This window comes from Sciurus carolinensis, chromosome 10 (assembly GCF_902686445.1).
Source record: "Sciurus carolinensis chromosome 10, mSciCar1.2, whole genome shotgun sequence".
NCBI classification, from domain to species: Eukaryota; Metazoa; Chordata; class Mammalia; order Rodentia; family Sciuridae; genus Sciurus; species Sciurus carolinensis.
In genome coordinates this window covers 46,320,983-46,346,906 of record NC_062222.1, presented here as the reverse complement: position 1 = coordinate 46,346,906, position 25,924 = coordinate 46,320,983, and the positions used below count along the sequence as shown (strand labels likewise).

At 39.2% G+C, this 25,924-nt stretch overlaps 1 protein-coding gene and 1 non-coding gene across 4 annotated transcripts in view; both read right to left on the bottom strand.

Moving 5' to 3' along the window:
• The window catches only part of Elovl6 (ELOVL fatty acid elongase 6), a 122,927-nt gene extending 99,258 nt beyond the window's left edge, over nt 1-23,669 (bottom strand). Inside the window, exons 1-2 of one of the 3 annotated variants that reach the window (XM_047566835.1) lie at nt 23,527-23,669; nt 22,687-22,807 (exon numbers count right to left, since the gene is read on the bottom strand). In XM_047566835.1, coding sequence (XP_047422791.1) covers nt 22,687-22,775 — 89 coding nt within the window. In that variant the 5' untranslated portion in view covers nt 22,776-22,807; nt 23,527-23,669. Of the gene's footprint in view, nt 1-22,686; nt 22,808-22,937; nt 23,234-23,526 lie in introns of those variants that run through there. The other 2 variants (XM_047566834.1, XM_047566833.1) reach the window with 2 other exon arrangements.
• LOC124995211 (U6 spliceosomal RNA) lies at nt 16,405-16,506 on the bottom strand. Its single transcript, XR_007110679.1, has one exon. It is a non-coding gene; the product is annotated as a U6 spliceosomal RNA (small nuclear RNA).
• Nucleotides 23,670-25,924: the final 2,255 nt, after the last annotated feature.

Here is a 25,924-nt window from a genome sequence, read left to right as displayed (position 1 = left end):
ATACTTGCTATTTGGTAAGTAGATTTTTTCCCCTAGCATTATATGGTGTTCATTCTCTGTCAAAAAAATTCTTCTATAATAAAACCATAATGGTTACATAAGGGTCTACTAAAGGGTTTTTTTGTTTTTTGGCAGGGGGGAGCAGAAAGGGGAAATTTCCATCAGCATATTCCTGACTACAATTGATCTTTGTCAAGAGCAGACAAATAGCTCACATATGTCATTTTAAAAATATGTAGAGTTCTCTTATTTTTTTCAGAGAGAAAAGAACTGAATTCCTACCTCTGTGTTTAAGACTGTTCTAATGACTATAAAACTTCCTGAGGACTTTAGGAGCAGACAAGTATTCCTGCCATTTAAAGAAGTTCGTTCTTTTATTATTAGTATGAAATTTCAGATTTAGTGCTTAATTGCAGTTGGGAGGTCTGCTTAGAGAGTGTTTATTAGTTAAGATTACAGTTTAAGCAGAATTTTGCCTTCATATCACTTTATGAATAGAAACAGGATTTAAGTGAATATAAAAGAGACTATTCAAAAAAAAATTAAAACTCTTCAAGAGTGAATCAGCATTTCCTAATTGTATTTTTTAGTTTGTATGTGTGTTATCTTGCTAAACTAATAGAATAAGACTCTAATTCAATAGATACAATCAGAATTTTCCCCAAAACCTCCAGGTAGGGGCTGTGACAGGGGCTGTGTGGTAAAGCGCTTGCCTAGCATGCGTGAGGCACTGGGTTCGATCCTGAGCTTCACATAAAAATAAATAAAATGAAGGTATTGTGGCCACTTACAACTAAACAAACAAACAAACAAACAAACAAAAAAACCCACTAGTCACATTCTCATTGACCTGAGCCTTCTTTAACAAACTGAACCCTGTGCCAGCATCCCACTCTACTCTTTCAGAATATTGTTTTGGAAAATGGTTCCCTGTAATTTCCCAAGAGATGACAAGGTCACGGGTCAAAGCAGGAAAGGGAGCACAGCAAAATGTGTGGACCTGGCCTGCCTGCTGATTACCAGCTGTGTGACATTTTACAAGTTACTTTACCTCTCTGTGCCTGAGATTTCTAATCTGCAGGACATGCCCAATCACAAAGCCAACTTCCTAAAATGGGGGATTGAATTAATGTTCATAAGGCCCTTAGTAGGCACATGGTAAATTCTTCATAATTAGTTAACAACCTTAGTCAATGTCCAATAGAAGCCTCTAGGTAAACATTACTCATAATTTCCAGCAAACATACTCCAATCTCCTTCCACATTTACAAAACGATGGCAAAGGATGTGCTGTGTGTGTGTGTGTGTGCAGAAACAATAACACTTTTTTAACCTAATTCCTTGAATAAAATTTTTAATCTCCAATTTTAAAGCCATGCTTTGTGATTTAAATTTGAAAAGACAAGTTCTCAGTATGACAAGAAAGCTGCCTTCTCAGTGTCCTGTGGGAAAGATTTCAGGGGAACGCTGCCATTACAAATTTGGGTTATCCATGACTGCACATTCCCAGCTGGGGTCAAACAAGACGATGCTTTGCCTTGTTTTGGATCTCACACTATAAACAAGTGTCCTTTTTTATCGTCTCCTTAGTCCTAAGAGTTTTGCATTTCTCTATTTTCTGTTGGTATTTTTGCTATTTAAAATGGTTTCTAGTGCTAAAAAAGTTGTGCAGTGTGCTAAGCTCAAGAAGACCGTGATACACCTTACAGAGACATGCATGTGTTAAATCAGCTTCACTTAAGCATGAGTTACAACCCTGTAGACTAGGAGTTCAATGTTAATCAATCAATAATATACGTTAAATAAGACCTCTTTCACAGAACACATACAATAAGACTATATAACGACCCATTGTCCATAATGAGACCAGAAACGTCAGGAAACCAACCCTGAGTATCCCTTGGGAGCAATGGTTCAGTATGTGCTAATTTAGTGTTCCCAGCAACTTACAGAACATCACGACTGCAGTAATGGGAATCACCTGTATCTGGCAAGGTACGTACATGGGTGAGAAGTGCTAATCCATTCCAGACATATGAATTGGACCCTGGCAAGGAGGAGCATTCTGGAACATAATCCATACTGGATACTGGTTGCTAGTGGAGTGGCTACCTTTCCTCTTGAGAAATGTTATCAGAGCATGCTTAGTTAAAAATAAATGCTGGCAAAAATAAATACTTATATTAGCCTCAAGTACTTAAAATGTATGCTGGTTTTGTTTGTTTTGTTCTAGGGAGGCAAGAGACTTAAGTCTCCTGGAATATAGGGAGCTTTCATCTGAGTCTTATGCTGTATAGTTTGGGGAAAATAAAACCAACAACATTCCCCAGGTCTCTCAAACCTGCTTTTTCTTCAAATTCTAAGTACAAAAGGAAAAGTAAGATTTAAAGCCACAGTGACTTCTCACATATGTGTGTGTCGAGTGACACTTTCCAACACACCCAGTGCTGAGTGATACAGGTTTGTGCAAGAAAGGTTTTACATACTACTTATCACCATAATGGTATGCTATTTCACCCACTGACTTTATCTGCATATCTTTATATTCAAATAGCACCTTTGACCTGCTTCTCCACCTAGGTAGAGCAGGTTGCTGGGTGTGACTTAGTGAAGCGTGAGAATCAACACAGACATGGGCACTCCGCTGGCAAAGCACAGGAATAGGCAGTTAGAGGAAGCAGACCAACATGGCCCAGCAGGTCAGATTGTTCCAGGAGAGCAATAACTCTTCCAAGTCCTCTTAATGCCCCTAATGACACCCACAAACATCCGTTTTTCTTATCCTAGAAAATCCACAGCTAATGCATTTCAAAAGACTCCAGACACTCATATAAAACTTTATTAGATCTGATGACATTGGATTCTTCATCTGATTTCTAGATCCACACAGGAGGTCATCAGTAATATAATTTGCCCTGTTATTAAATAGTCCATGTCACTCAATCCTATCTGTACTTTGCCAAAAGAACTTCCTGAACTATTAAAAAACATTTTTTTTGATTCACTGGTTAATCCTTTTGCTAGAGACTTTGGGAAAAAATCATGTAAAACAGCATTGCCTTCAATGTAAATTTTCAAAGATTTAAAATATCAGGATGTAAAGCCATTCAGTCTGTGTGTGTGTGTGTGTGTACATATATATGTATTTTCATTAAAAAAAGTATTACTTTTGAACATGAATTAAAGAAAAAACAATGGGGGCTGGGGATATAGCTCAGTCTGTAGAGTGCTTGCCTTGTAAGCACAAGGCCCTGGGTTCGATCCCCAACACCCCAAAAAAACAAAAAGAAAAAAAAAAAAAAATGTAGATGGTATCTCTTTTTGCCTGTGGCCCTAATAAATCAGATTATACGTACGAAGTTTTCTGTTGGCCTTAGTTTCTTCCTGATGCACTGAGTTTAACACTCCCAGAGCATCAACACACATTCACCAAAATGAGTCTGCTTTTCCTACACTACACCCATCAGACCTTCAGGTCTTAAATGCAAGAGGAAAGATGTAAAATGCACAGGTATGGGATAAATTTAAAGCCCAGGAAACTGTCACAAATAATACCATGAACCTCACCTATGGTTTTACTCTTACCTCAAGCTGGAATATCTATGCATCTAAATCCAACCCAAGAATTTAATGCAGTGAATCAACAATTATTCTCCTTAAGTACAATGAACTCCTAGGAGGCTTGTCATATATTAACCAATCATTTCTTCTTCAGTGTGATTTAATGGACCATATAATCTAAGAATGTATAAATATCACAAGTATTAAATTGTCATTTATACTGTAAATAAAATTCATAATTAGAAATTAAAAAGGCAAACAGAGGGGCTGAGGATATAACTCAGCAGTAGAGTGCTTGCCCGGAGTGTGCAAGGCCCTGGGTTCCATCCTCAGCCCCAAAAAGATAAATAAAATTAAATTTAGAAAAAGACAAACTGAACCTCAGGCTCATTCACAGGATATAAAAGTATATTAAAGTGTCATGTGTTCACCCATAATTTAGGATTAAAATTTCTACTTCAATGCACTGCAGTAAAAAACCATGAGATAACATGAATATACTGTTTAAAACTTTACATATTGACCCCTTTAATGTCAATGTTGATGACATAACTAAACCTTATTACAGTAAGTGAATGCTGTACATATATTAATTCATTTAGTCAATGCAACGACTCTATTGAGTCAATTGTATTCTCATTTTATAGATGAGGAAACTAAGGTTCAGAGAAGACATGTAACCTCCCTGACATCACAGACCTAGTAAATGGATAAACAAAGATTACAAGCCAAGAAGCCTGGTCCTGGGGTCACACACAGTCTATAATCCCATGGCCCTCTGTGTGATGTCAATGTCCTGCATTACATGAATCAGCACAGACATTAGGAGCAAATACTCTAACAGCACCCTGCTTTGGAAGGCTATGTAAGATCTGTCCTAAGAAACAGAATAACTAAGGGTGAAGAGAGACTTTCTGATATAACTAAGGTGGAAAGACAAATTCTGGTATCAGCGGTCCCGATGCTTTGTCAGTGTTGGGTCAAGTTTTAAGGATCTCGTGCTGTGACATGTGTAAGACAATTCTTAATCACTTATTTGTATGTTGCTTGGGCATTATTCTTCCACTTTCATTAGTAAGGTAGCACACAGAGCTCTATCTTTAGAGATTAAAAAGTAATTTTAAAAATAATTTACACTTAACATAACCAGGAATAAATCATCATTAATAAATCTACTTTATTATCTGACCAAGATGAATTTGACTACATCAGTCTTAAACCTTTCTTCTCAAGTCTATAAGTTTCTATGCTAGCATGGTGGAAGTGCACTTCACAGTCAGCTGGTTCCCTTCCTCCACCAACAGAAAGACTTTACCCAATACTGCATGGAAGGCCATGTGTCTGCCCTGAAGGCCAAAGCAAGACTGGTGTAATCATCTCAAGGCACTCAGTGTCTCTGTCAGTGAACAGTCTAAGGGTGCAAAAAGAAATCCCAATCATCTTTGCCACTGAATGGGCTAACGTGAGGCCTGGCCAGAGATTAAGTTATGCCAACAATAAGTACAAGTTGGGCTGGAGGCTCCTCCTTGATAAGCAAATGAACTAAAAAAAGTTTCCTTTGACACTGCTCCTTCTGACTATTTGGGAAACTGGTGCAGGAGGGTTGATGATATGACAGCCATCTTGTGACCATGAAGGAAAAAGGACTAAGGACAGCAGAACAGAAACGAAAGAAAGAACCGAGGTCTTTGACAACATTGTGAAACCACTGAATAACCACAGAGCTTCCAACCAGACTGATGTAAAATAATTATATGTCTTTATGTTTAAGCCTCAGTTAAGTAAGTTCCGTTACTTGCAAGTCAAAGTATCTCGACAGGAGTCCCTTGATTAGCAAGTAAATTCTGCACAGCAAACTGATGAATATTACCAAAATAGGACATAATCCATAAAAGGAATAATCTGAAATTTATTTCATCTTTGTAGTCCACTGGTCAAAATTAAAACCACTTTAATATGTTCTTGTATTTTTTAAAGCTACTAATTTTCTTTTGTCTTAAGAAAAATTATTCTAAGAATGTTAGATAATAATATTATCAAAGAATGTTAGATAATAATATGCTGATATACAAGAGTAATAAACATTCCTCAAGTTTTTCATGTGTCAGCTAGAGCATTAAATTTATGTAATTCCACTATTCACCATTTGGTGCACAAAATATTTAACATGGAAAAAGAAACTCTCTATTTTAAGAAAAAAAAGGCTACAGAAAGCATAGTGTGAATACTGATAGTATCTGTGAAAAACATAGAAACATAAAAGTAAGTAGAAAGAAGGTTTTAAGGAGCTGGAGTTGTGGCTCCGTGGTGCAGTACTTGCCTAGCAGGTATAAGGCACTGGATTTGACCTTCAGCACCACATACAAAACTTAATAAAATAAAGTTATTATAAAAAATCCACTTAAAAAAAAGGTTTTAAAAAAGATTTGCACCAAAAGCAAGGCACTAAGCAACTCAGTGAGATCCTGTCTCTAAATAAAATACAAAATAGGGCTGGAGATGTGGCTCAGTGGTCAAGTGCCCCTGAGTTCAATCCCCAGTATCAAAAAAAGAAAAAAAAAAAAAAAAAAAATACAGGCTCGATGACACATGCCTATAATCCCAGCTACTTGGGAGGCTGAGGCAGGAGGATTGCAACTTTGAGCCCAACCTCAGCAATTTATCGAGGTCTGCAACTTATCAAGACACTGTCTCAAAATAAAATATAAAAAGGGCTGCATATGTGGAGCAGTGGTTAAGTACCCCGGGCTCAATACCTAGTACTGAAACAAACAAAACAAAAAGATTTGTACCAACATGTTATCTCTGGGAGTAATATTTATTTTCTTCTTTTTGCTTAATTTTTTTCTCCTAAATTTTCTACAGTATATTAAAGTTCTTGTTCCATGCCTATTCATAGAAAGCGAAAACTACAACTGATAGAAATTTATTCCTTTTAAAAAATATTTCTGAGACAGTAGACATATTGCTTTATCAAAATGAATACTGCTACTCTAAGTAAAATCTTTTTTTAAAAAGATTGTTTATCTCCATAATTCCAGTACTCCAGATGCACATAATCTAATTAATGAACCAAAACAATGTGTAAATATTTTTCCAGAAAGTCAGGTAAAAAATATTAAATCACTAAACTCAGCTGAACTCACAAGAAAACAGGAGTAATACTTTTCATTTTCAAATGAATAACAAAACAAAACACCATCAATTTAAGCTAACAATTGAAGACAACTGGCAAACTATTGACAGTCTGACCTAAAATCAATGAAAACATAATTTATAGGATACTTTAGAGAACTACTAACATTCCACATGCCTAGATATTGCATATCAACAAGACATATGGAGCTGTTATGTTGTAACTGCCTAAGGAAAACAGTTCAGACCTATTACAGCAAGCTCAGATATAATAAACCATAAGCATAAAAAAGCCTATATTCTTTCCACTGAGTAAAATTTAATCCTTTAGGAGGTATCAAGTTGCACCCATGTTTTATTAGTAGGTAGGACAAACTTCCCCAGCTTCAGAATCTTTGTCCTCGTCACTCTAGCACTGCTGCGGGTGGGGTGGGGCTAAGGGAAGCCTCCAGACAACAAATGCCTTCTAGGAAAGAAATATTCCCCACGAAATGTTAAGTCAGATGATGAACTCATAGACCTCTGAGGCTGAATTTTTATTCTTTATCCATGGTGTGTCTGCTTTTCATTACTGTGACCAAAATGCCTGACAAGAACAATTTGGAGGAGGAAAAGTCTATTGGGGGCTCAATTTTACAGGTTCAGTCAATGGTCAGTGTACTCTACTTCCTGAGGTGAGGAAGAACATCATGGCTGAAGCTTGTGGTGGAGAAAAGCTGCCCGGCTTTTGACAGCCAAGAGGCAGAGACAGAAAGGGCACCAAACGAGAGACCAAACATAACTCCTGAGGACATGCCCCCAATGACCTACTTGCTCCAGCCACTCCCCACCTAACTGCAGTTAGTACTGAACAGTCCTTTCAAAATTATTCATCCATCAAATCGATTAATCCACTGATGAGGTTACAGCTCTCATAATCTAATCATCTCACCTCTGACATACTTGTATTAACTAATACATGAGCTTTTCAGGAGACACCTCATATCCAAACCATAACACACAGTGAATAATTCTCAAAAACATGGTAGAGTCTTTTCTTTTAGTTTGATTGGTATAGTTTTCCACAGTTTGTGTGTTATTTCATCCAGGTGATACAAATTTAAAAAATATTAATTCTTGGGCTTGCCTGAATACTCTGTATGAAATTACATCAAATCTAAGGCCAGTGCATTGATCTCTTACTGTAACAGCAAAACTAAAGGTTAGGATGAATATTTGCCATATTTTAAAAGAATAAGTCCATATAACCTTTCTTCTTCTTTCTATTAGAAGGGACTGCATTTATATATTCACAGTAATTGCTCTAATCACAACAGTTTAAGTTTAGTAAATTGTAATTTCCATGTCAGATATAGACATGTGGCCATAAACTATGAAACTATGTATAAATACATTATGCTTTATTTTGGGGTAGTTGAATTCAGAAACTTTTTAAAATAAATTTCTATAATAAGAAAATGTTTCCCTTAAAAAAAAAACACCTGTGAAAAGAGAAATGTGCATTTTTTTCTCTAAGTACAGAAGGAAGTCATAAATATTTAGTACATTAAATGATTAAATTTACTTTAAGAAAAATTATCTTATAAGGAAATAGTATTTTAGTGCTCTTCAAGAAACATCAAGTCTAATATACCTAAAACATTAATTATACTAATTCAACTAGCATGGAACTTATTAGAATATTATTTACACTGACTAATTTTCTGTAGCATTAATTTTCTCTAAATAAAAAATAAATCTATAATAAAATAGCATTTTATTATTCTCTAATATAATCTGTATTTTGCATCCAGAAATCATTAAGATGTCTATAATTGAACAATGGAATTTTGTCTAAATTGAGACAGAGAACTGAACAAAAAGGTCATCATTGAATCATTTAGAGATTTTTAAAATATTGTATCTCATAGGATTTTGAACTTTCTCCTTTAACCTCCCTTCCCCTTCACCTGTGCCCTGCTTTCTGACATGGACAGTGGACAGGAAGAGACTAGTATGGAAGGGCAAATTCGAGATGTAGTCTAACTTCTGAGAGTCTGGCTACCTTGGTCAACTACAGGGTCATAAAATGTAAAACAAAACCATAACCCTATTTTCTGTATACTCACTGACAGTCTTCCATCTCTCTCATTTCTCTGAGAAAAGTCTGGAAGAGTCCAGTCCCAGGACTGACCAGATCTGCTCCTCAAAGCAATCCTGTGAAAAGCCCTGCCACTGTACCCATCTAGACTCCTGGGACTTCTGACCAGACCAGACATACCAGGCTCTCTCAATCCACAGAGACTGGCCTTTGGAGAGGGTACACTGGCCCCTTACATCCTTCATTTCAGAATGTAAGGAGATCCTACTAGGTCCCCCAAATCTGACACTGCATTCTGCAGTGCTAGATAGATCTGCTGATGATATATTCCAGGTATGTGTTCAGTGTCTGTTTCCAGGTGCCATCAGGTCCCTGAACCAATTATCTGATTCATTTTATCTCTCTAGGGACAGGTTTATGTTTAATCTTTTATCTCTATTAGATGAGATGACTGTTGTCCCTAGAGAACCTTTGCCCCATTAGACACATTCCTGAGCCATATATAAAAATAGCAATGTTAATGTCTTTTATCACTCTCCCTTAAAGAATATGCCCTTTCCTACTTAAAATTAAAAAAAAAAAAAAAAATCACCCAGTATAATTTATTATTTGGAGAAAGACGTTTAATGTAACATCAACAGAATGGCTCATTTCTATGTTAATCTGAGAAAGTGTATTCAATTGGAGTAAGAATGTACAGTTCAATGTTCTCAAAGGTTGCCTTTACATTGAACTGTACTGCTCATTTTAATGGTAATTCAAAAATGCATTTGTTTTTACAATACATTTTGTTACCTGACACTAGATAATTGTAAAATGAAATCTCTTAGATTATAATAAGCATAAGCACAAAACAGCTAATGAAAATAGGACAACACCCACATCACCCCACTCGCACAGTCCCAGAATGTAACATAAATAGATCACAGAACACAGGAGCAACAGAAGGAGAAAAAAATAACCAGCATTTTGCCACCTTTGCACAACTATTTTTTGCCATTTTGGCATTATTTTCTTCCAGTTTCTTTTTTCCTATGCATGCAATTCCATCCTCCCTTACCCCACTTCAAAGAAATCTCTATTTTTTAATGTCACTTCTTTCTGATTGGAGTAGGTGACTTGAGTAAGTAAAAAAGTACTACTCGATTCCAGTATTAGCAAGAGTTCACTAAGAATCAGTCACACTAAACTGATACCTTTTCCTCTAAAAGGTAAGTCTAAATGAAGAGAATAAAATAAGTATTTTTAAAGCACTGGACATGATTCACTTAAGAAAATATAAATATGTACAGGATCATACAATCAGATACACTTGAAAGTGAATGAAAAGCCAGTAGGTGTATTCACTTACTCAACACACACTGACTGCAATTGTATGCTGAATTCTGTGGTAGGTACTGATTTCAACACTAGAAGAGAAAACAGTAATCTGTTTATGAACCAAGCGCAGCAAACCACAAGGAAGGATTTCAAATGGGTGGGAAGGAAACAGGCTTTGGAATTCAAATCTGAATAAATAGGTGTAGGATAGAGACTGCTTCAACAGGTAACACTAGAAAGGTAATCTGGAGCCAGATATTGAATGGCCTCTCAAACCTTTGAAATAGCTTGGATTTGTCCTACAGATAATAGGAAACCACTGAAGGTTTTCCACCGCTGGAGTGACAGGACGAGATCTGTGACTGACAGATAATGCAGCAGACAGAAGAAGGGGAGGAGTCAGGGCAATGAGAGAGGAGGCACAAGGGAGCTGTGGGGGCCAGAAGGTGGCCCACAGCTGGCAGAACGAACAGACGGAAATGTAACCGAGTAACAGACCACAGGGGACTGGGTGGTGCATTTGAGAAGGGAGAGGAAGGAGCTTGGGAGATGAATTATGTCCTCTCTCTGTGTAGGACATAACAGAGCAGGGCAGCTGAGGAAAAGGAGACCAGTGGTTTTGAGAGACAGCCCCAAAGAATGTGGGACAGAACCAGAGTAGAGCAGTGCTTCTCCACCTGTCTCGGCCCCTCCACAGACCTGCTAAATCTGAATCTCTGGGATGCTGCCTGGACATGCATATTCTGGGGAAACAAACTGCAGAGAATCTGGCCCAAATGCCACAAACAGAGCGTTTTTCTCAAACTTTTTTTACCCTGCATTTCCCTCTTATCAGTAGAAAAAGAATTTCAATAATTACAGGAAACTAGAAAGAACCAGGTACCAAAGTCCTACAATCAGACGTAGTATCAGCAGTCCCAAAATACAGGTTCAAAGACTTTCTTTTTTTTTAAAATATGAATGCAAGAACAGTAAACTGAAAACAAAGCACAACTCAAGACAACTCTGGTGGAATACTGGTAACAGTATCCTTAAAATTTTCATATTGTCATAAATAGGAGTTTTGGAATGTTCCAGAGCACTGTGTGGGAGTATACTCAATTAGAACCCCACCCCATCCCTGAGCAAATCTCTAATAGACCTGTTCCTTTGAATGCACAAATGACAAATTTTAGTAAGCTTTAATAAATCTCTTAATGGTTTCCTACTACATAACACTTCATCATTTGAACCAAAAAAGCCTAATTTTTTTTTATTTTCTAGAAGTATCGATGTGGATTACCAGTGGACCACAACTGACATTTGGGAAATGGCTTTAAAAAGAAGGCCTAGAGAGCCCATAAGGGACATTTTCATGTATATAAATGGGAAAGTGGGAAAGTGGGAAAATGCAGTTAGATTCAGAACTAGGGCTCAGGGAGGACGGATAACCTTCCAGTCAATATGGAAAAGAATCCTTAATGGAGAGACATGACCTTCAGGTCAGTGGGGAAAAGAACCTTCAAGCAATCAGAGGCACCCCAAGTGGAATGGGCTGCAAGGGGATTCTCAAAGAAGTCCTTTGAACCTGGAAGACCAAATCAGAATTTGAGCATTGCTTCACTGGGTATTGAAATTACAAATCCTAAGTGTGTGCAACAGGACATCCGAAACAGGAGTCACTGCAGTTGACAGGGGCCCAGTGGGTCAGCCCACTTATGACCTAAGAATTACTAGCCCGGAGACTGATTATAAAACTCCAGAAGTGGCCAGGTATGGTGGTGCACATCTGTAATCCTAGCAGCTCAGCAGGCTGAAAAAGGAGGATCGAAAGTTGAAAGCCAGCCTCAGCAACTTATCAAGTCCCTCAGCAACTCAACAAGGCCCTGTCTCAAAATAAAAAATTAAAAGGGCTGGGAATGTGGCTCACTGCTTAACCATCCCTGGATTCAATCCCCAGTACCAAAGAGAAAAAAAAAAAAAAATCTAAAAAACTCTAATAGTAAGTGTCCCCAAAACAAAGAGTGCAAGCTGTCCACTATAATGCCAACTCCAGGCATGGACCAATGGTTAGCAGGGAAATGAATGCACAGATGGAAAAAGCTTCCTCCTCCCCCGTCTCTGTCTCTGAGAAAACTAAAGTGTGATGATCTCTTATTTTACTTTACTGAGAAACACACAGCCAGACCTTTGTCACTGAAACCTAAGAATTATTAAACAATGACCAAGGACTCACTTGAAGCATAAACTTGCAAACTCATAGTCCCCAAAATTTTAGCCACTATCATTCACTGATTGACAGTGATTTTTATCTTTGGTATGTAACACATACAAAGATGGCACACTTTTATTTAATAAATTATTAGTTGAGACAATCTTGTGTGTTATGTAGAAAATAAATTAGTAGTCCATGTCTGTCACTAGAACTGCCTGTACTTCATACTGTTTGTTATGTGGCTTTGAGAGAAAGCATAGCTTCTGAGAAGGTTTCAAATGTATTTAATAAAACCAGTCCTACACTTTTATTAAGCCACATTTATATTAACAATGTTTTCTCTTGCAGAGAACTTTCAAAGTAGTTTGTAGATTTCTTCAAGTCACTCTTCTTTATTCCTCTTGGGGCCCACTTTGATAGTGGCTCTCCATGAGGAGCTCTTTATCACGTATTTGCAGATTGATGCACAGCCATTTTGGATCACCTCAGGAATTTACTTATGATTCCATCTAATCTCCCACTTCTATCTTGATCCTATAGTGTCCGGTGCAGATGATAATGGTGAAATAAAAATATGTGCAGGGCACTGTTCTAAAGGGTTAACGTACAGTATTTTATTTAATCCTCACAACTTGCTAAGGCAGACTGGCAGACTTCATTATCATTACCTTCATCATCCCTAATAGCAGTACTGTAATCAGTTCCAATTTAGAGAGGAGGCCTAAAGCAGAGAGTCTAATTAAGCTGCCAAAGATCACTCAGCTCCTACATGGCACAACAAAGATGTGATCCAGCCACTCTGGCTCCACAGTCCATGGGCTTAACCACTTCACTACCATCCCACAAGGAATACCTATTGCCACACCCATAAAAACCTGAAAAACTAAAGCCAATTGATAAAAAAAAATTAGTCCAAAACTAGAAAAGTGATAATCTCCCTGTAGCCACACTGTGTAGGATGAAGCCAATGGACAGAGGATGTTCCTTCTCCCTCACTTCCTCCTGAGGCTACTGACCTATAGGTTATTTATAAAGCGATAGACACACACACACACACACTCAGGGAACAGCTCTTTCTATTAATTTGATGAAAAATACATGTCTATGCCATACACTAAAGTTGCTAGATCTGCTCTCAACTATGGAAAGTGGGCACAATAAAGACCACAGAAATCATCTTGGAGAACAAGGGATTTCCACCAGACATGCTAGACAAAAGGCTAGCATCCTTAGTATATCACAAGTGTAAGCAAATATCCAAGTAGGAAAGGACCAGTACAATAAGGTATAAAAGCACATGAAAAACAAAGAGAATTTCTGAATCTTCCTAGAAATAAAAAAAAAAAAATTAAAACAATGGAATTCACATTTTTCTTACCAACTTATCAAAGATTTTAAAAATATGTTCATCTTCAACGTGCAGAAGGGTATGAATACTGTCCTTCCTTGCCAGAGCAAGGAATAGCTTCAATTAGATGTCAACCTAGCTATAGACATGTTTTAAAAGAGAATTCTCCCAGATGTTATCATTCGTATTTATCAAAAAGATGGAAATACTAATACACAAGATGTTCTTCAGGGAATTGTATCTAATTAAAAAAAAAAATAGGAGAAACTTAACATGTTCAGCATTGAGGTTGGAGAAGTCCAAATAATAAAACATTAAGTAGCCACTGAGGTTTATGGTTTTAACAATACAAAAAATATTTACTGTGAAAAGAGGAAAAAAGCAAAATAGAAAAGTATAACGAGATAGTAGGTAATGTCAAGCGCCCACAGTCATCTCCAGCATGTATGTTGTTATGTAGCAAATGATCTAAATATATAAAAACCCTGAAAAGAAGGAGACACAGCAAAATAGAAGTGCTTGCCTCTAAGACTGCAAAGAATTTTCTTTCCTACATCTTTATATTTTTGAACATCCTTATTGTTTTTTCCTGTAGTAATGATTCTTCACTTTAGAATCAGGAAAAGAGGGCTGGCATGTAGCTGAGTTCCATCCCTAGCACTTTAAAAAAAAAAAAATTCTTTCAGTTTTCACATTGTAAGAGCTGACCTGCAAGAAGGAGATTCCCAGCCTACACATATTTTTTCTGTCAACAGGGGGTGGCTGTTAACAGAAACTACTAAAGCTTGCCCCAAGGTAAGCCTGGCTACTGGCAGTGCCAGATGGATACACAGACTCCCAGAGTCTAGAACCATGCTGAGTATGTGAGGTGAATATCACAGAGAAGCAGGCAGATAGCATTCCACAGGCTAAAGCTTTGTAAGAAATATTCCAAATCTGTGTGCCCTGGTTTGTTTTCAATCAGACTGGAATGTTTTGGGGTAGGAACATCATTAAAGGTGTCATGACTTTCTGTAATTATAAAAGTGTTGACAGATACTAAACAAGTGATATTCAGAAAGCAGTAATTCTTAATGATTAAAGTATTTACACAGTTTACTGCTTGTGATACCCAGTAAAGCTAATACAGGCTTTCTTTAGCTATTCCAGGCCTTAAGTATTCAGGATCCACTTAGTGAAAATTATAAGACAAGATATACTTGTCTGGACTTAAACCACAGGAATGCTTCCAGGCTGCCAAGTTTTCAAGTGCATTGTTTTACTGATTGAATATTTATTAGTATTCAAATGAGGGAATGATTTGGGCCTGTGTGATTCCCACCCCCATCCAAGCCTTAGGCCTGGAACCCATTTCTCCTTTTCTTTCCCTACAGGCATATCCCAGACAGAGCCCAGACAATTGTCTGCGATGTTAAAAGATAATACATAGAAGCCTGGCTGTGGGGACTTAACATACTGAAAACCTTTTTAAGAGAATGCTTGCAATCACTAAGTATGTATCAACTACTAGTACTAATGCTTCAGAATGAAGAAAATCTACCTTAAGTTCAAAGATCTTTAAAGTCTACACTAAAAAGTCATAAAGTTGAAAGGAAACTGCAGATGATGATATTTAGGGCATGTTTTTCTTGTAAAATACCTTTTACCCTCTTATAATGATGAACATTGCTAGTCCAGTACTTAAATGCTAAGGGCACCCACAGACTTTGATAGAAGTCTCAAATACTTAAAGTTTCAGAAGCAAATCTTTTCATCAGACTTATTTATTTATTTATTTATTTATTGCATTAAGCCTCCAAAAACAGAATCATGAAATTCTTAGCTTTGAGCGTTCAATTTCACTGAACTCACTTCACCTGTAAAAAAGTGAATTACCCCAGTTAGGGTAGGCTTAGCAGGCTGAAACCTTTTATATTTTATTTAACGTGACTGTGTGTATGGACGGAGCTAAGCAACTGAGTCCAAAGACAGGAAAACTTGAGGCTTTCAGCAATTATTAATCATACTGAAGTTCTTTTCATTCAGCAATAATTGATGTGAACCTAAAGTGCTAAACATTCAATATCTGTAGCTTGAAAACCAATTAAAATAAATTATTTAACTAGTTTTTTTTAAATGACACAACAGAACATATTTTGCAACAAATTTTAGAAAAGCATGTTCAGCTCAGCAAGATGTTTTTATGGAAGCAAGAAGTGGAGAAGAAATGATCTTGCATAGGCGCTTCTTTCAATATTTTCAAGTCACTATTAATATATGCTTCTGCACATCTGTGTATATATGTTCATCATCTAGGTGTGTCTGGACTCTCCTAACAGAGAACAATAATAAACACGCATTTTACCAATCTTGTCAATCTTCAAAGAATGATCCTCTATATGCCCCATAAGAATAAACAAGTAGCCAATTCAGAAATTCAGTTTCAAAATTCAAAAGATTATTTCTGAAAAAATTGCTACAAGGATAGGTATTAATAAAAGTAAAGATTTAGCTAAAATATCTGAAATTTATCTTTATGAAAATGGAATTTTGTTTCACTTAAGTGATCACAAACCTCATATACAAAATACATTGTATCAGTATTCTCCCTATGATATTGCAATTACAAATGCTTCAAGAAAAGTTTTAGAAAGAAAAAAACTAAAATATGAAACCCTGAAGGTAACAGAATTTTTATTCTTTTACACTTTATTAGAAAACCATGAATGATTATCCAGTAAAAACTGCCTCCAATCCACATATCTAATTTTTCTTAGCATCTTTTTAAAAAATATGGAATACTTCACAAATCTGTGTGTCATCCTTGGGACCATGCTGATCTTCTCTGTAGCGTTCCAATTTCAGTCTATGTGCTGTTAAAGTGAGCACATTGGTAGTATTTTTTCTAGTTTATCTCAGCAGAGATAAGTGGAAGCCTCTTCCACTTGTGCACTTTTTTGTACAAAGTACAGGCTAAAAGTTAAATTTCATAAAGTACAAAAATGAGTAAATGACTAAATAAAAAATTTTTCTAAAAGTCCCTATTATTTCAATATACCAGGAATAAAGAAATGTAAAACTAAAAATCATGAATGATCAATAAGAAATGAATCATGACAGTGGGTTGGGGATGTGGCTCAGTGGTTAAGCACCCCTGGGTTCAATCCCCAGTACCCTCTTCCCCCCCAAAAAGTTCTCTGAATACCTACTTCAATATTACACTTTTGTGCCTGCCTGTATACAAAAATATAGAAAAGAAATTAAATTGTGAGCCTTAACATTACAATAAAGCCAAGCTATGTTTTCATTCAGATTTCTCAGGGTTATCAACAGGAATGATGTATGTGGTATAGGTAACTTTTACAAGTAAATGCCTGAGCTCACCTAACAAAGATAAATTAAAAGCAACTGGGAGCAGGTGAATTTGAAGTAGGGACTAATAAAGATAAAGCCGAGGCAAATTTTATGGACTGATGTTTGGTTCCTGTTAATTAAAGGCAGCACAGCTCACCTGTACTTATATGAGAAAAATTAAGCAAATCATCAAGGCAATTTTTGGATAATTAATTTCAGAAAAGACCTGGACCTAAAATATTCCAGATCACTGATGCAAAGATGAATTCTTGAATTGCCATAATAGCGCTATACTCAATTTTACTTTCTTGGCTAGCAACTTAGATGGCTATTCTATGCCTTCCTAAGTATTGCTAAGTCTCCATCTTGTTCATAGCTTTTCCACTGTCTGAGTTGAAAGACTCTCCTTTTCAAGAAGGTATGCAAAGCAACTCTTGGATATACAGTGCCCAATTTTAGAATTAGATCCTAATGTAGTTTAACTATTTTGGAAGCATCAAAATAAATGCAAGAAGCAATCTTCCAGAGACATAAAATTGCCAATTTAACAAGAGGTCTTAAGTAAAAAATTTTATCACCATATAGTAACTAATGCAAACACATAAATGGATAATATAATTACAAAACAATCTAAGTTAAGGTGGCTTTTATCCTTGGAAATCAGAACCAAGGATTGCATGAATATGGATCATTTCTTTTCTTTTTTTCTATACTGAGGCTTGAACCCAGGGGTGCTAAACCACTGAGCCACATCCCCAGCCCGTTTTTTAATTTTTTTAATTTTGAGACAAGGCCTTGCTAAGCTGTTGAGGTTGGTCAAATTTTCAATCCTCCTACCTCAGCCTCCTGAGCTGCTGGGATTACAGGCATGTGCCACAAGGCCAGCTACATCATTTCTTGAAAGATACATGAAAGCTCAGATCAAAGTTCCCACACTTTTTATTATTTTTGAGGCTCATAACATAGATCACGTTTTCCTTTCTATATATTTTCTGGCTTCTTGCTCTTAACCTAGCACATATGACACCTATATCCTAGAGATTTCTAAAGTTTACTGGATGACACAGAGTTCCTCACACTTAGGACTTTTCAATTTTAAACATTATGAGCTGTGCGTCTCCAAAATAAGTGGCAACAATATAACAAGCATAACATGCACACAGTATTTTCCTAGACAGTTGACCCAAGCCAAGTTTGCTGTAATGCTAATAACGACTAAATGAAACTCTGATCTACTCTGTTCTGTGGCGATAGACTGCACTATTTTCCAGCCATCTTTCTGGAAGATGCATGCAGCACATCACAAGTAAATTTCATGGAGCAATTCAAAGCAATTCTCATTACAGGAAAAATAATGACCTAGTACTTCATTTGAAAAGTTCCAACAACCTTATGTTGCTATCTTCTGAGTAAAATACTAATATAGGTTTATTATGCTGTTTATAGTTCTTGAACCCTGAAATTGTACATTCTGTTACTTTCTAAACCGCATATGTAAGAAAGAATATACAGATGAACAACTCCTTCTAAGTTCTTTCCATTTTTTTCCTTGGGTAAAATCAAATTTGTGAATAAAAAGGTTTCCTCTGCTGGACAAAATTTAATTCTAGAAATTTCTGTCTCATAACTTTATAACAGAATATAAAAACAATAAATTCCTTATGACCACCACCACGGTTAGAGAGAGGAGAGAAAGTCAGAAAAAAGTACAAAGCACTGAAAGGCTGGATGTGTGAAGGATGCCAGGAGAGGGGGGAGGGTTTCATGAGGTTCTAGGCAAGCCCTTTGATGACGTCACCTCACATACATAATGTTACAGCAGTCAGCACAGGCCTCCTGCTTTCCTATTGGTGAACACTGTGTCAGCCGACATCAGAAGATAATCATCATTGGCTAGACAATTACAACCGGAGCAACTAGCATCCACTGTTAGCACAAACCTGGCAGGCTGCTGAAAGAGGAGAAACCAGAGCCCGGTTTTCCTTCTCATTCAATGAATTTTATGTTCCCTTACCAATCTTTTCCCTTGCTAGCAGCACTTACAAATTAAGTCAGCTATTAGTGAGAATAACAGGTAAAGGCCAGACATCTCATAAAAGAACAACATGTCTCTATTTTCAATGCTGTAAAATCACAAAGGCTTTTCAGTGTAAAACTGGAACTCAAAAACACTAGTTGGAGCTAAAAGCAGGCAATTTCCTCTACCTCATGTAAGAAACTCTCACCAGATAATATTACTCAAGATATTTTTAATATTTTAGTTTTAGGATGTGGCTCAGGATGATTCTCCAGGGAATATACTTATTACTTCCCATTATTTGCTATATCTATTATATATGAAACTATCTGATACAAAATTTTTAAAAACCTACAGTATTTATTTCCTGTCTAGGTCATGAGTATCAGTTAAAACATTAAAGCAGTAATAAACCTGATAAACTTGCCTCAGTCCAACCCTTTAAGAGTATACACAAACATCACTCCAAAAAAGGGGCCCCATTCCCTGAATGTTTGCTAAGTTAGCAGGTACGAATTACAGGGTGTGTTTAACAAATTCTTACTCTAGATCCTCTTAAATGATGCTAGTTAACCCAGCCAGCCTACTGGCAAAGCACCATTCCTGGCCCTTCTCACAATTCTTCAAAAGCTTTCGTCGCTCATTTATGAGAGAAACATTATAATTTCTTAAATTAGCAAGTTTTGTTTGAGGCTATGTCTAAGAGATTTTTAAAGACAATTACAAATAAATTCTCAAAAGACAGGGTAGAAGCTTCTCTTCATAGTGTCTTTCTTCCAGAAGTTATTTTAAACCATTTTAAGGAAATGGGTCTGAGAAAGGTAAGACTGTAGTCTCCTAAAATTTCCCCCTACCCAAGAGGATCTAAGCCCTTATATTAACAAAGGAATTTTTTTTAAAAAATCTTATTTTTCTTATACACCTGTTTGAAGACTTTTTGGCTGTTTAGGTTTTGGAGGGTAGGGATGGTTCTAAAATTGGATCACCAGGATACTGGGAGAAATGCACTGGGGTAAAAGAAAAAAGCAAGACAATTAGTGTCAAGAAGACTTAAAAGGAAAGTGTAACTGTAATAGGCAATCCCAGAACATAAAGTTAACAAAGAACAAGGCTGCAGGAAGGGAAAAAAATCACAAACTTACTATAACATGAATTGAAAATGCAAGGGGAGGCCAAGTATGTTAAATCTTGGGTATATTTTAATTTAAATCACCGGATAAGTGTCTTCCCAAGCATCTGTTAGGTGCTTTGAAGAATGAAGAACAGAATAAGCAAGGATTGTGACCTAAAGAGCTGATGGCCTGGTGGAGGGCCCAGGCGTGTACGTAAATATCCAGGTATATAAATAAGTGTCAGGAAAAAATACTGCCAGAAGACAGATAAAGAGCTAGGATGAAACAGTGGTTAGAGCTTAACAGGCGAAGAGATTGGCGCATTTTTGCCATTTTCAGTCCTGTGAGTACTTATTGAGCGAATGGAGAGAAGAGGCGGGAAATGGCCCTGGGACAGGCATAAGAAGTGGCCTTAGAGAAAAGCAACAAACAAATAAGAGGCAGTATCGACCGCGGTGGTGTAAGGAAGGGCCAACAGTCAGTGAATGGAATCAACCGGTAAAGTAAGGGGAAGCAAACTACGGAAAGGAAGGTCCAACCCGCAGGCAGCAAGTCATGGATGGACACAGCAAACATAAGAAAAAGCAGAGCACACGGGGCTACTGGAGGAGGAAGATAGGCACAAGTAGTGCAGCAAGAGAAGATATGACAAACGGCTGCAGAGAAGACCTGAGCCCTAAGCAGGCCAGTAGCGCGCTCCAGGCGTCCGCCGGCATGGGTCACCGCCCCCTCCCAGCCTTCAGCGCCACCCTCTACGCGGGAGGAGGAAGTGCATCTAGGGAAGCACCCAGGTGGTGGGGCCCGAGGGGGCTTGTCTTCCCGAAATGCCTAGGTCCCCTAACGTCTAATCCCCCACGACATCCGGACTCGCGGTATACAACCACCTTGGGACCCAGCCCTGGGTATCTCTGCCTTCTCGACCCGGGAAGGCACCTATCCCAGCACCCCGTGCCTGCTGCACTTCCCGTCCTCCTCAGCAGCTCGCGCTCCCTTAGTAAAATATGGGTCTGGCCGGACGCAGCCCTCCGGCCTTCGGCCCAGGGCACCCACCAGCCACGCCGCAGCCGCTGCAGCCTAAGTGAGCGCGCGGCGCCCGCCCCCGGGCAGGACCGGCCCCGCAGGCGCGCGCCGGCAGGGGGAAGGCTCCGCCCGGATGCGGCCGCAAATGGCCTGGGGACCCTGGGCCGACCGGCTGGAAGCTAAGGGTGCAAGCCTGCCCGGCGATGAGAGACGAGAGAGCAGCCGTGCCTCCTGACGCATATTCGCGACTCCAGGGAGCTGGGGAAGAATTAAGTTAAACCCCTTGCCCCAGGCACCCGCCCGCGGCACCCCCTCCTACTGCACCAGCCCGCCCCTGCCCGGAGCGCGCCAGCGTCTCCAGTTTCTCATTGATGAGCGGAGAGAAGGAAGGCAAGTCGCGAGGGCGCTGAGCACGCGCGCTCGCGGCGGCGGAATCTCCCTGCGCCCGGGAGCCCCTAGGCTACGACCCTCCGTTATCAAGCTCCAGGAGGCGGCTGGCCACTGCCCAGCTACGGGAAACATTTTGCTTGCTTTACAGATAGCCAGACCCGGGATTAGGGGAAGGAGGGGAAAGTCTGCCACAGCTCAGAATAAGAGGAGAAGCGAGCTGCTGAGTACAACCTCCACTGTTAAATATTGCAAGGTGACACAGGATCGCCTCCTACACGGGGATTTTCAAAAGGACTCGGGGAGGGAACACAGTAAACAGGGAAGATGTTTTCTCCGATTAGAAGTTTTTGTGGGTAAGAGCTCCCAAGGACTCTTCAGACCGAGTGGTTTCTAATCTGTGTGCCAGAACTCCAACCAGCAGCTTCGCGCTGAATTAGAAGTGAGTGTGTCCAAAAGGCGTTTCCGTAAAACAGAAACTTAATAATGGCGTGGCTCTACTCGTTCGGGTTCATTCATTTTTATTACAGTTTTCATTGTCCCCTCCTCTCCGCCCCTCCACCCCCGGTCTCTTTATGAAACCGGAAAGAGATCCGCGTGCGGAAAGGGGTTCTAGAAAGGAGGCATCCGGCTGAGGAGCAGCAGACAGAGGAGGGCAGTGAAGTAGGAAAGCTGCAAGGAGAAAGGAAGGACACGAGGGATGGGGAGAAAGCAAGGACCAGAGCCGAGGGCGGCGGGCGGGAGAGGGTTAAAGAGAGCCAGCTACAGGGTCCTCCCTCCATTGCCCTGCACACTTCGGTTGCGAAAGGCCCAGCCAAAAAAAAAAAAAAATCTCCAAATCTCGATAAAAACCAGGAGGTAGCACAGGTGGGGAATCCGGACTGTGGCATCTCTCTCGCCTTCTTTGTCGCGCAGACATCACTCCTGGCACACATATATGTTCTATGTTATATAATCTATATAAAGATGCCTGTTTAGTAGCGGCTCACAGAGGGCACCCACCGACCCGGCGCTTCATGCAGCCCCAGTGTCTTCTAGACCTGGGAACTCCGCGTTCGGCTAGCTGCTACCGCGATTCTCCGCTCCATTCACGCCCAGACAGGGAAATACCGACATTAATGTACTCCAGGGAGACGCACAGGGCTCCTGGGAACAGTATCACGCGAAAGCATCACCTACCAGTTTTCCTGCATCCATTGGATCGCTTCATTCTCGTTGAACTGCTTTTCGAATTCATATTCTTGTAAAGTCAACACTGACATGTTCATTGGGGCTGATCTTCGGAGTCGCTACGTGTTCTCTACACAAAATAAAATAATCTGTAAAGCGCTTGATTTCGAGTGCTCTCCGGTCTGCTTCCCCCACCCACCCCCCTAGGTCTTCCCCGGCAGCTCAGTCTCCGGCAGTCGATCTCTCTCCCAGCCTCTCACAGCTACATCCAGGGTTGAGCATTGCCTGTGCCACGGCTCCCGGGTCCTCGCTCTGGGGCTCTCCTCCTCCCGGCGTCCGCATCCACCGTAGGAGGAAATGAATGCCTTGCGGTCTTAGTGCCCGCACGTTTGTCCATCACGCTTTTTACTCGTCTACGGGGAAATCTCCTCCCCCTCATGCGATCGGAAAATTAACCCCTTGCAAGGGAGGGCGCGAAAGAGCGAGACCTCTCCCCGCCCAGGGGGACAGTTTTGTTTACGCGAAGGTGGTTGGAGGAGTGGGGGAAGGGCGCGGAAAGGGAGGAAGTGCCCTGGAGGTTATCCACACACCCCGTCCCAACCTCGTGGGCCTTTTTGCCCTCCCTCTAAATGAAGTTTCGGCGTGCGGAGCTCAGCCCCGAGGCGCGTGGACCCACGAGCTTGGAGAGTAAACAATTGGGAAATAGTAAAAACTGCCAGCTCTTTCCTGAAAGAGAACTCCAGGCTGCTCTCAAATCGCACGTGAAGGGAACACAGGTCCACCTCCTCGACCCCGCAGGATCCTCCAGAACCACCCCGACCCCACCCGGGAGCTCTGGCTTTGACTCACGTTTTCCAGGGGCCGGCTGGCCCGCAGAGCTCTTCAGTCGCGTGCAGACAGGGGATGCTGAGGATGAGGACGGTGGAAAGTCAAGGGAGACCAGGAGCCGGAAGTAGAAGGAAGAGCAGAGGGGAATAGGTGGACGGTTTGGGTACCCGGAGAGGGATAATTAACGAAAGGAGGCAAAGAAGGAAAGGAACTTAGCATACAAAACTGGACCAACTGGTCCAATGCAAAAACTTTATTTGTATGCATGACTAATTTTGCTTTATTTATTGTACATGTAGGTAAAACAGAAGAATAATGCTTGAGGAGAGGGGCGAATGTAATGTTGACCACTGCTGAACCCCCAGCATCACAGCAACCTCATTGTAACCTCAACTTCCACATACACACCCTCTTCTTTTCCTAGAGGGAGTAATATTTTCTGCTTCATTGGGCCCTTCACTCATTTCCCTACAAAAGTTAGGGAAAATGAAATATGAGACACAAAAGTGTCTAATAATCTAATATTTGTATGTAATAGTAAACAAAAATTAGTAATAATCAGCAACCCATGCATTTAACATTAGGTACACATTAGGACCAGGAAAACAATTTCTTTTCTCTGGTGTCCATTTACCCCACCTACCAAGTAATCTGAAGAGTGGGTATTTCATTCAAACTTAGGTGCTCCTAATCTCTGAAAAGTGGGAACTGAGATAAATATCTCTATAAGAGGAACGTAGAAAAAATTAAAGAAAGAGAAAGGCTTAAAAAAATTCAATATAATGTTACATAAATAAAAGAGCTAGACTTGATGATTAGCGAATTAATATTTATGTTGACACACCTAAAGATTCCATGTACAGACTTTATCTCTGGTTCGGGTTGTCCTTCTAGAGACTCTGCAGTACAAGCCAGAGTGACTTCGAAGTTAAGAACCAGACCAAACGCTTGGCAAAATTGGGCTCAAAGGTGGGTGTGTTCAGATGAAAGATATTTAGTATAGTGCCTGGGCCTTCAAGCAGTCAATAAATATTTGTGAAGTGAATGGATGATTAATTAAATAAATGAAAGAAAGTAAGGAAATGAAAAAGGAATCAAGACTAAAAAAGGTCTTATTGTATGTTGCAGGGAGAGTCATCCTTTTGTCTAAGAAGGATTCAGTTTTTAAATTCATTATTCTTACTAGTTGTCATACAAATTTCAATGTAATTTGAGAAATTCACATTTGTTTACTATGGTCCTTATTCAAATAATGTCTCTTATTGCCTACTTATTTTCCAAAGATGGACTTAGGAATATGTTTAAATTATCTACATTGGTCTTACCTATGTAAAAAAGAAAAATTACTCCAAAATGGGAGGTAAGTCCCTATCTTGACCTTTCAAAGGACAATTGTAAAAAATGATAAATGCTTGATAGAACTAAGAGTTTTTCACAACAGGCATGGTCAGTGATGGTGAAAACTGGTGCTTTATCTGCAAAGCAGTTTGACAGCTATATGACAATTTTAATCCACACCATTAATTTATAAGATATTACTCGAGCATATACTTATCTGAACTCTTGCAACGTAGTGAAGAATAAGACAGATAGGGCTCCTGCTGACCTGAGGCTCACATTCCAGAAGGGAAGAAAGAATAATTCTTAAAGAGTAAAATGCTAACATTTAAATTAGTATACCATGAAGCTCTAAGAATGTTCATATCAACCAGGCCTTATGAGACAGTGACTTTGAGTTGAGACCTCATTGACACAGAGCCAGCTACCTCATGAAGTGCATTACAAAGAAGAAAAAACAAATACAAAGGCCTGAGGTAAAGAATGAGTTTGCAGCATTGAGGACAAAGGTTAGGGTGATTATCAAGGAGTAATTGGTGGAAAATTAGGTTGGCAAGTTGGCAGGGATCAGGTCTTAGCCCCAAGTAAACCGAGATAAGGTATTTGGATTTTATTCTAATTGCAATGGGTGGTGTGTAGGGTGGGGTGGGGGGTGTCAGATTAAAGGGTGTTAAAATGAGGAACAGTATGATAATTTTCAGTAATTTCACTGCTAAAAATTTACAGATATAGTCACAGAACATTCTAGATACAGTAATAGACACAAAACATTGCATGTTTGTAATATCAAAACACTGGAAATAATAGAGAACAGGTTAAAGAAATGGTGGTAGACCCTGATCGTGGCATATTATGAAATCATTTTTAAAAATGATGCTTTAAGTTGCAACATTGAAAGGGCTTCCTGAAATACGTTTAAGGAAAATTAAAAGCAAGGTGCAGGGCATTGCATGTGGTGCTACATTAAGAAAAACTCTACATCATACGTATTTTTTTTCCTGAAAAGACAAAAGGGTCTTTTGGTGACATATATATTTGAGGAAAGAGCAAATTAAGGGGAATTTCTAACTAACCGTTCACA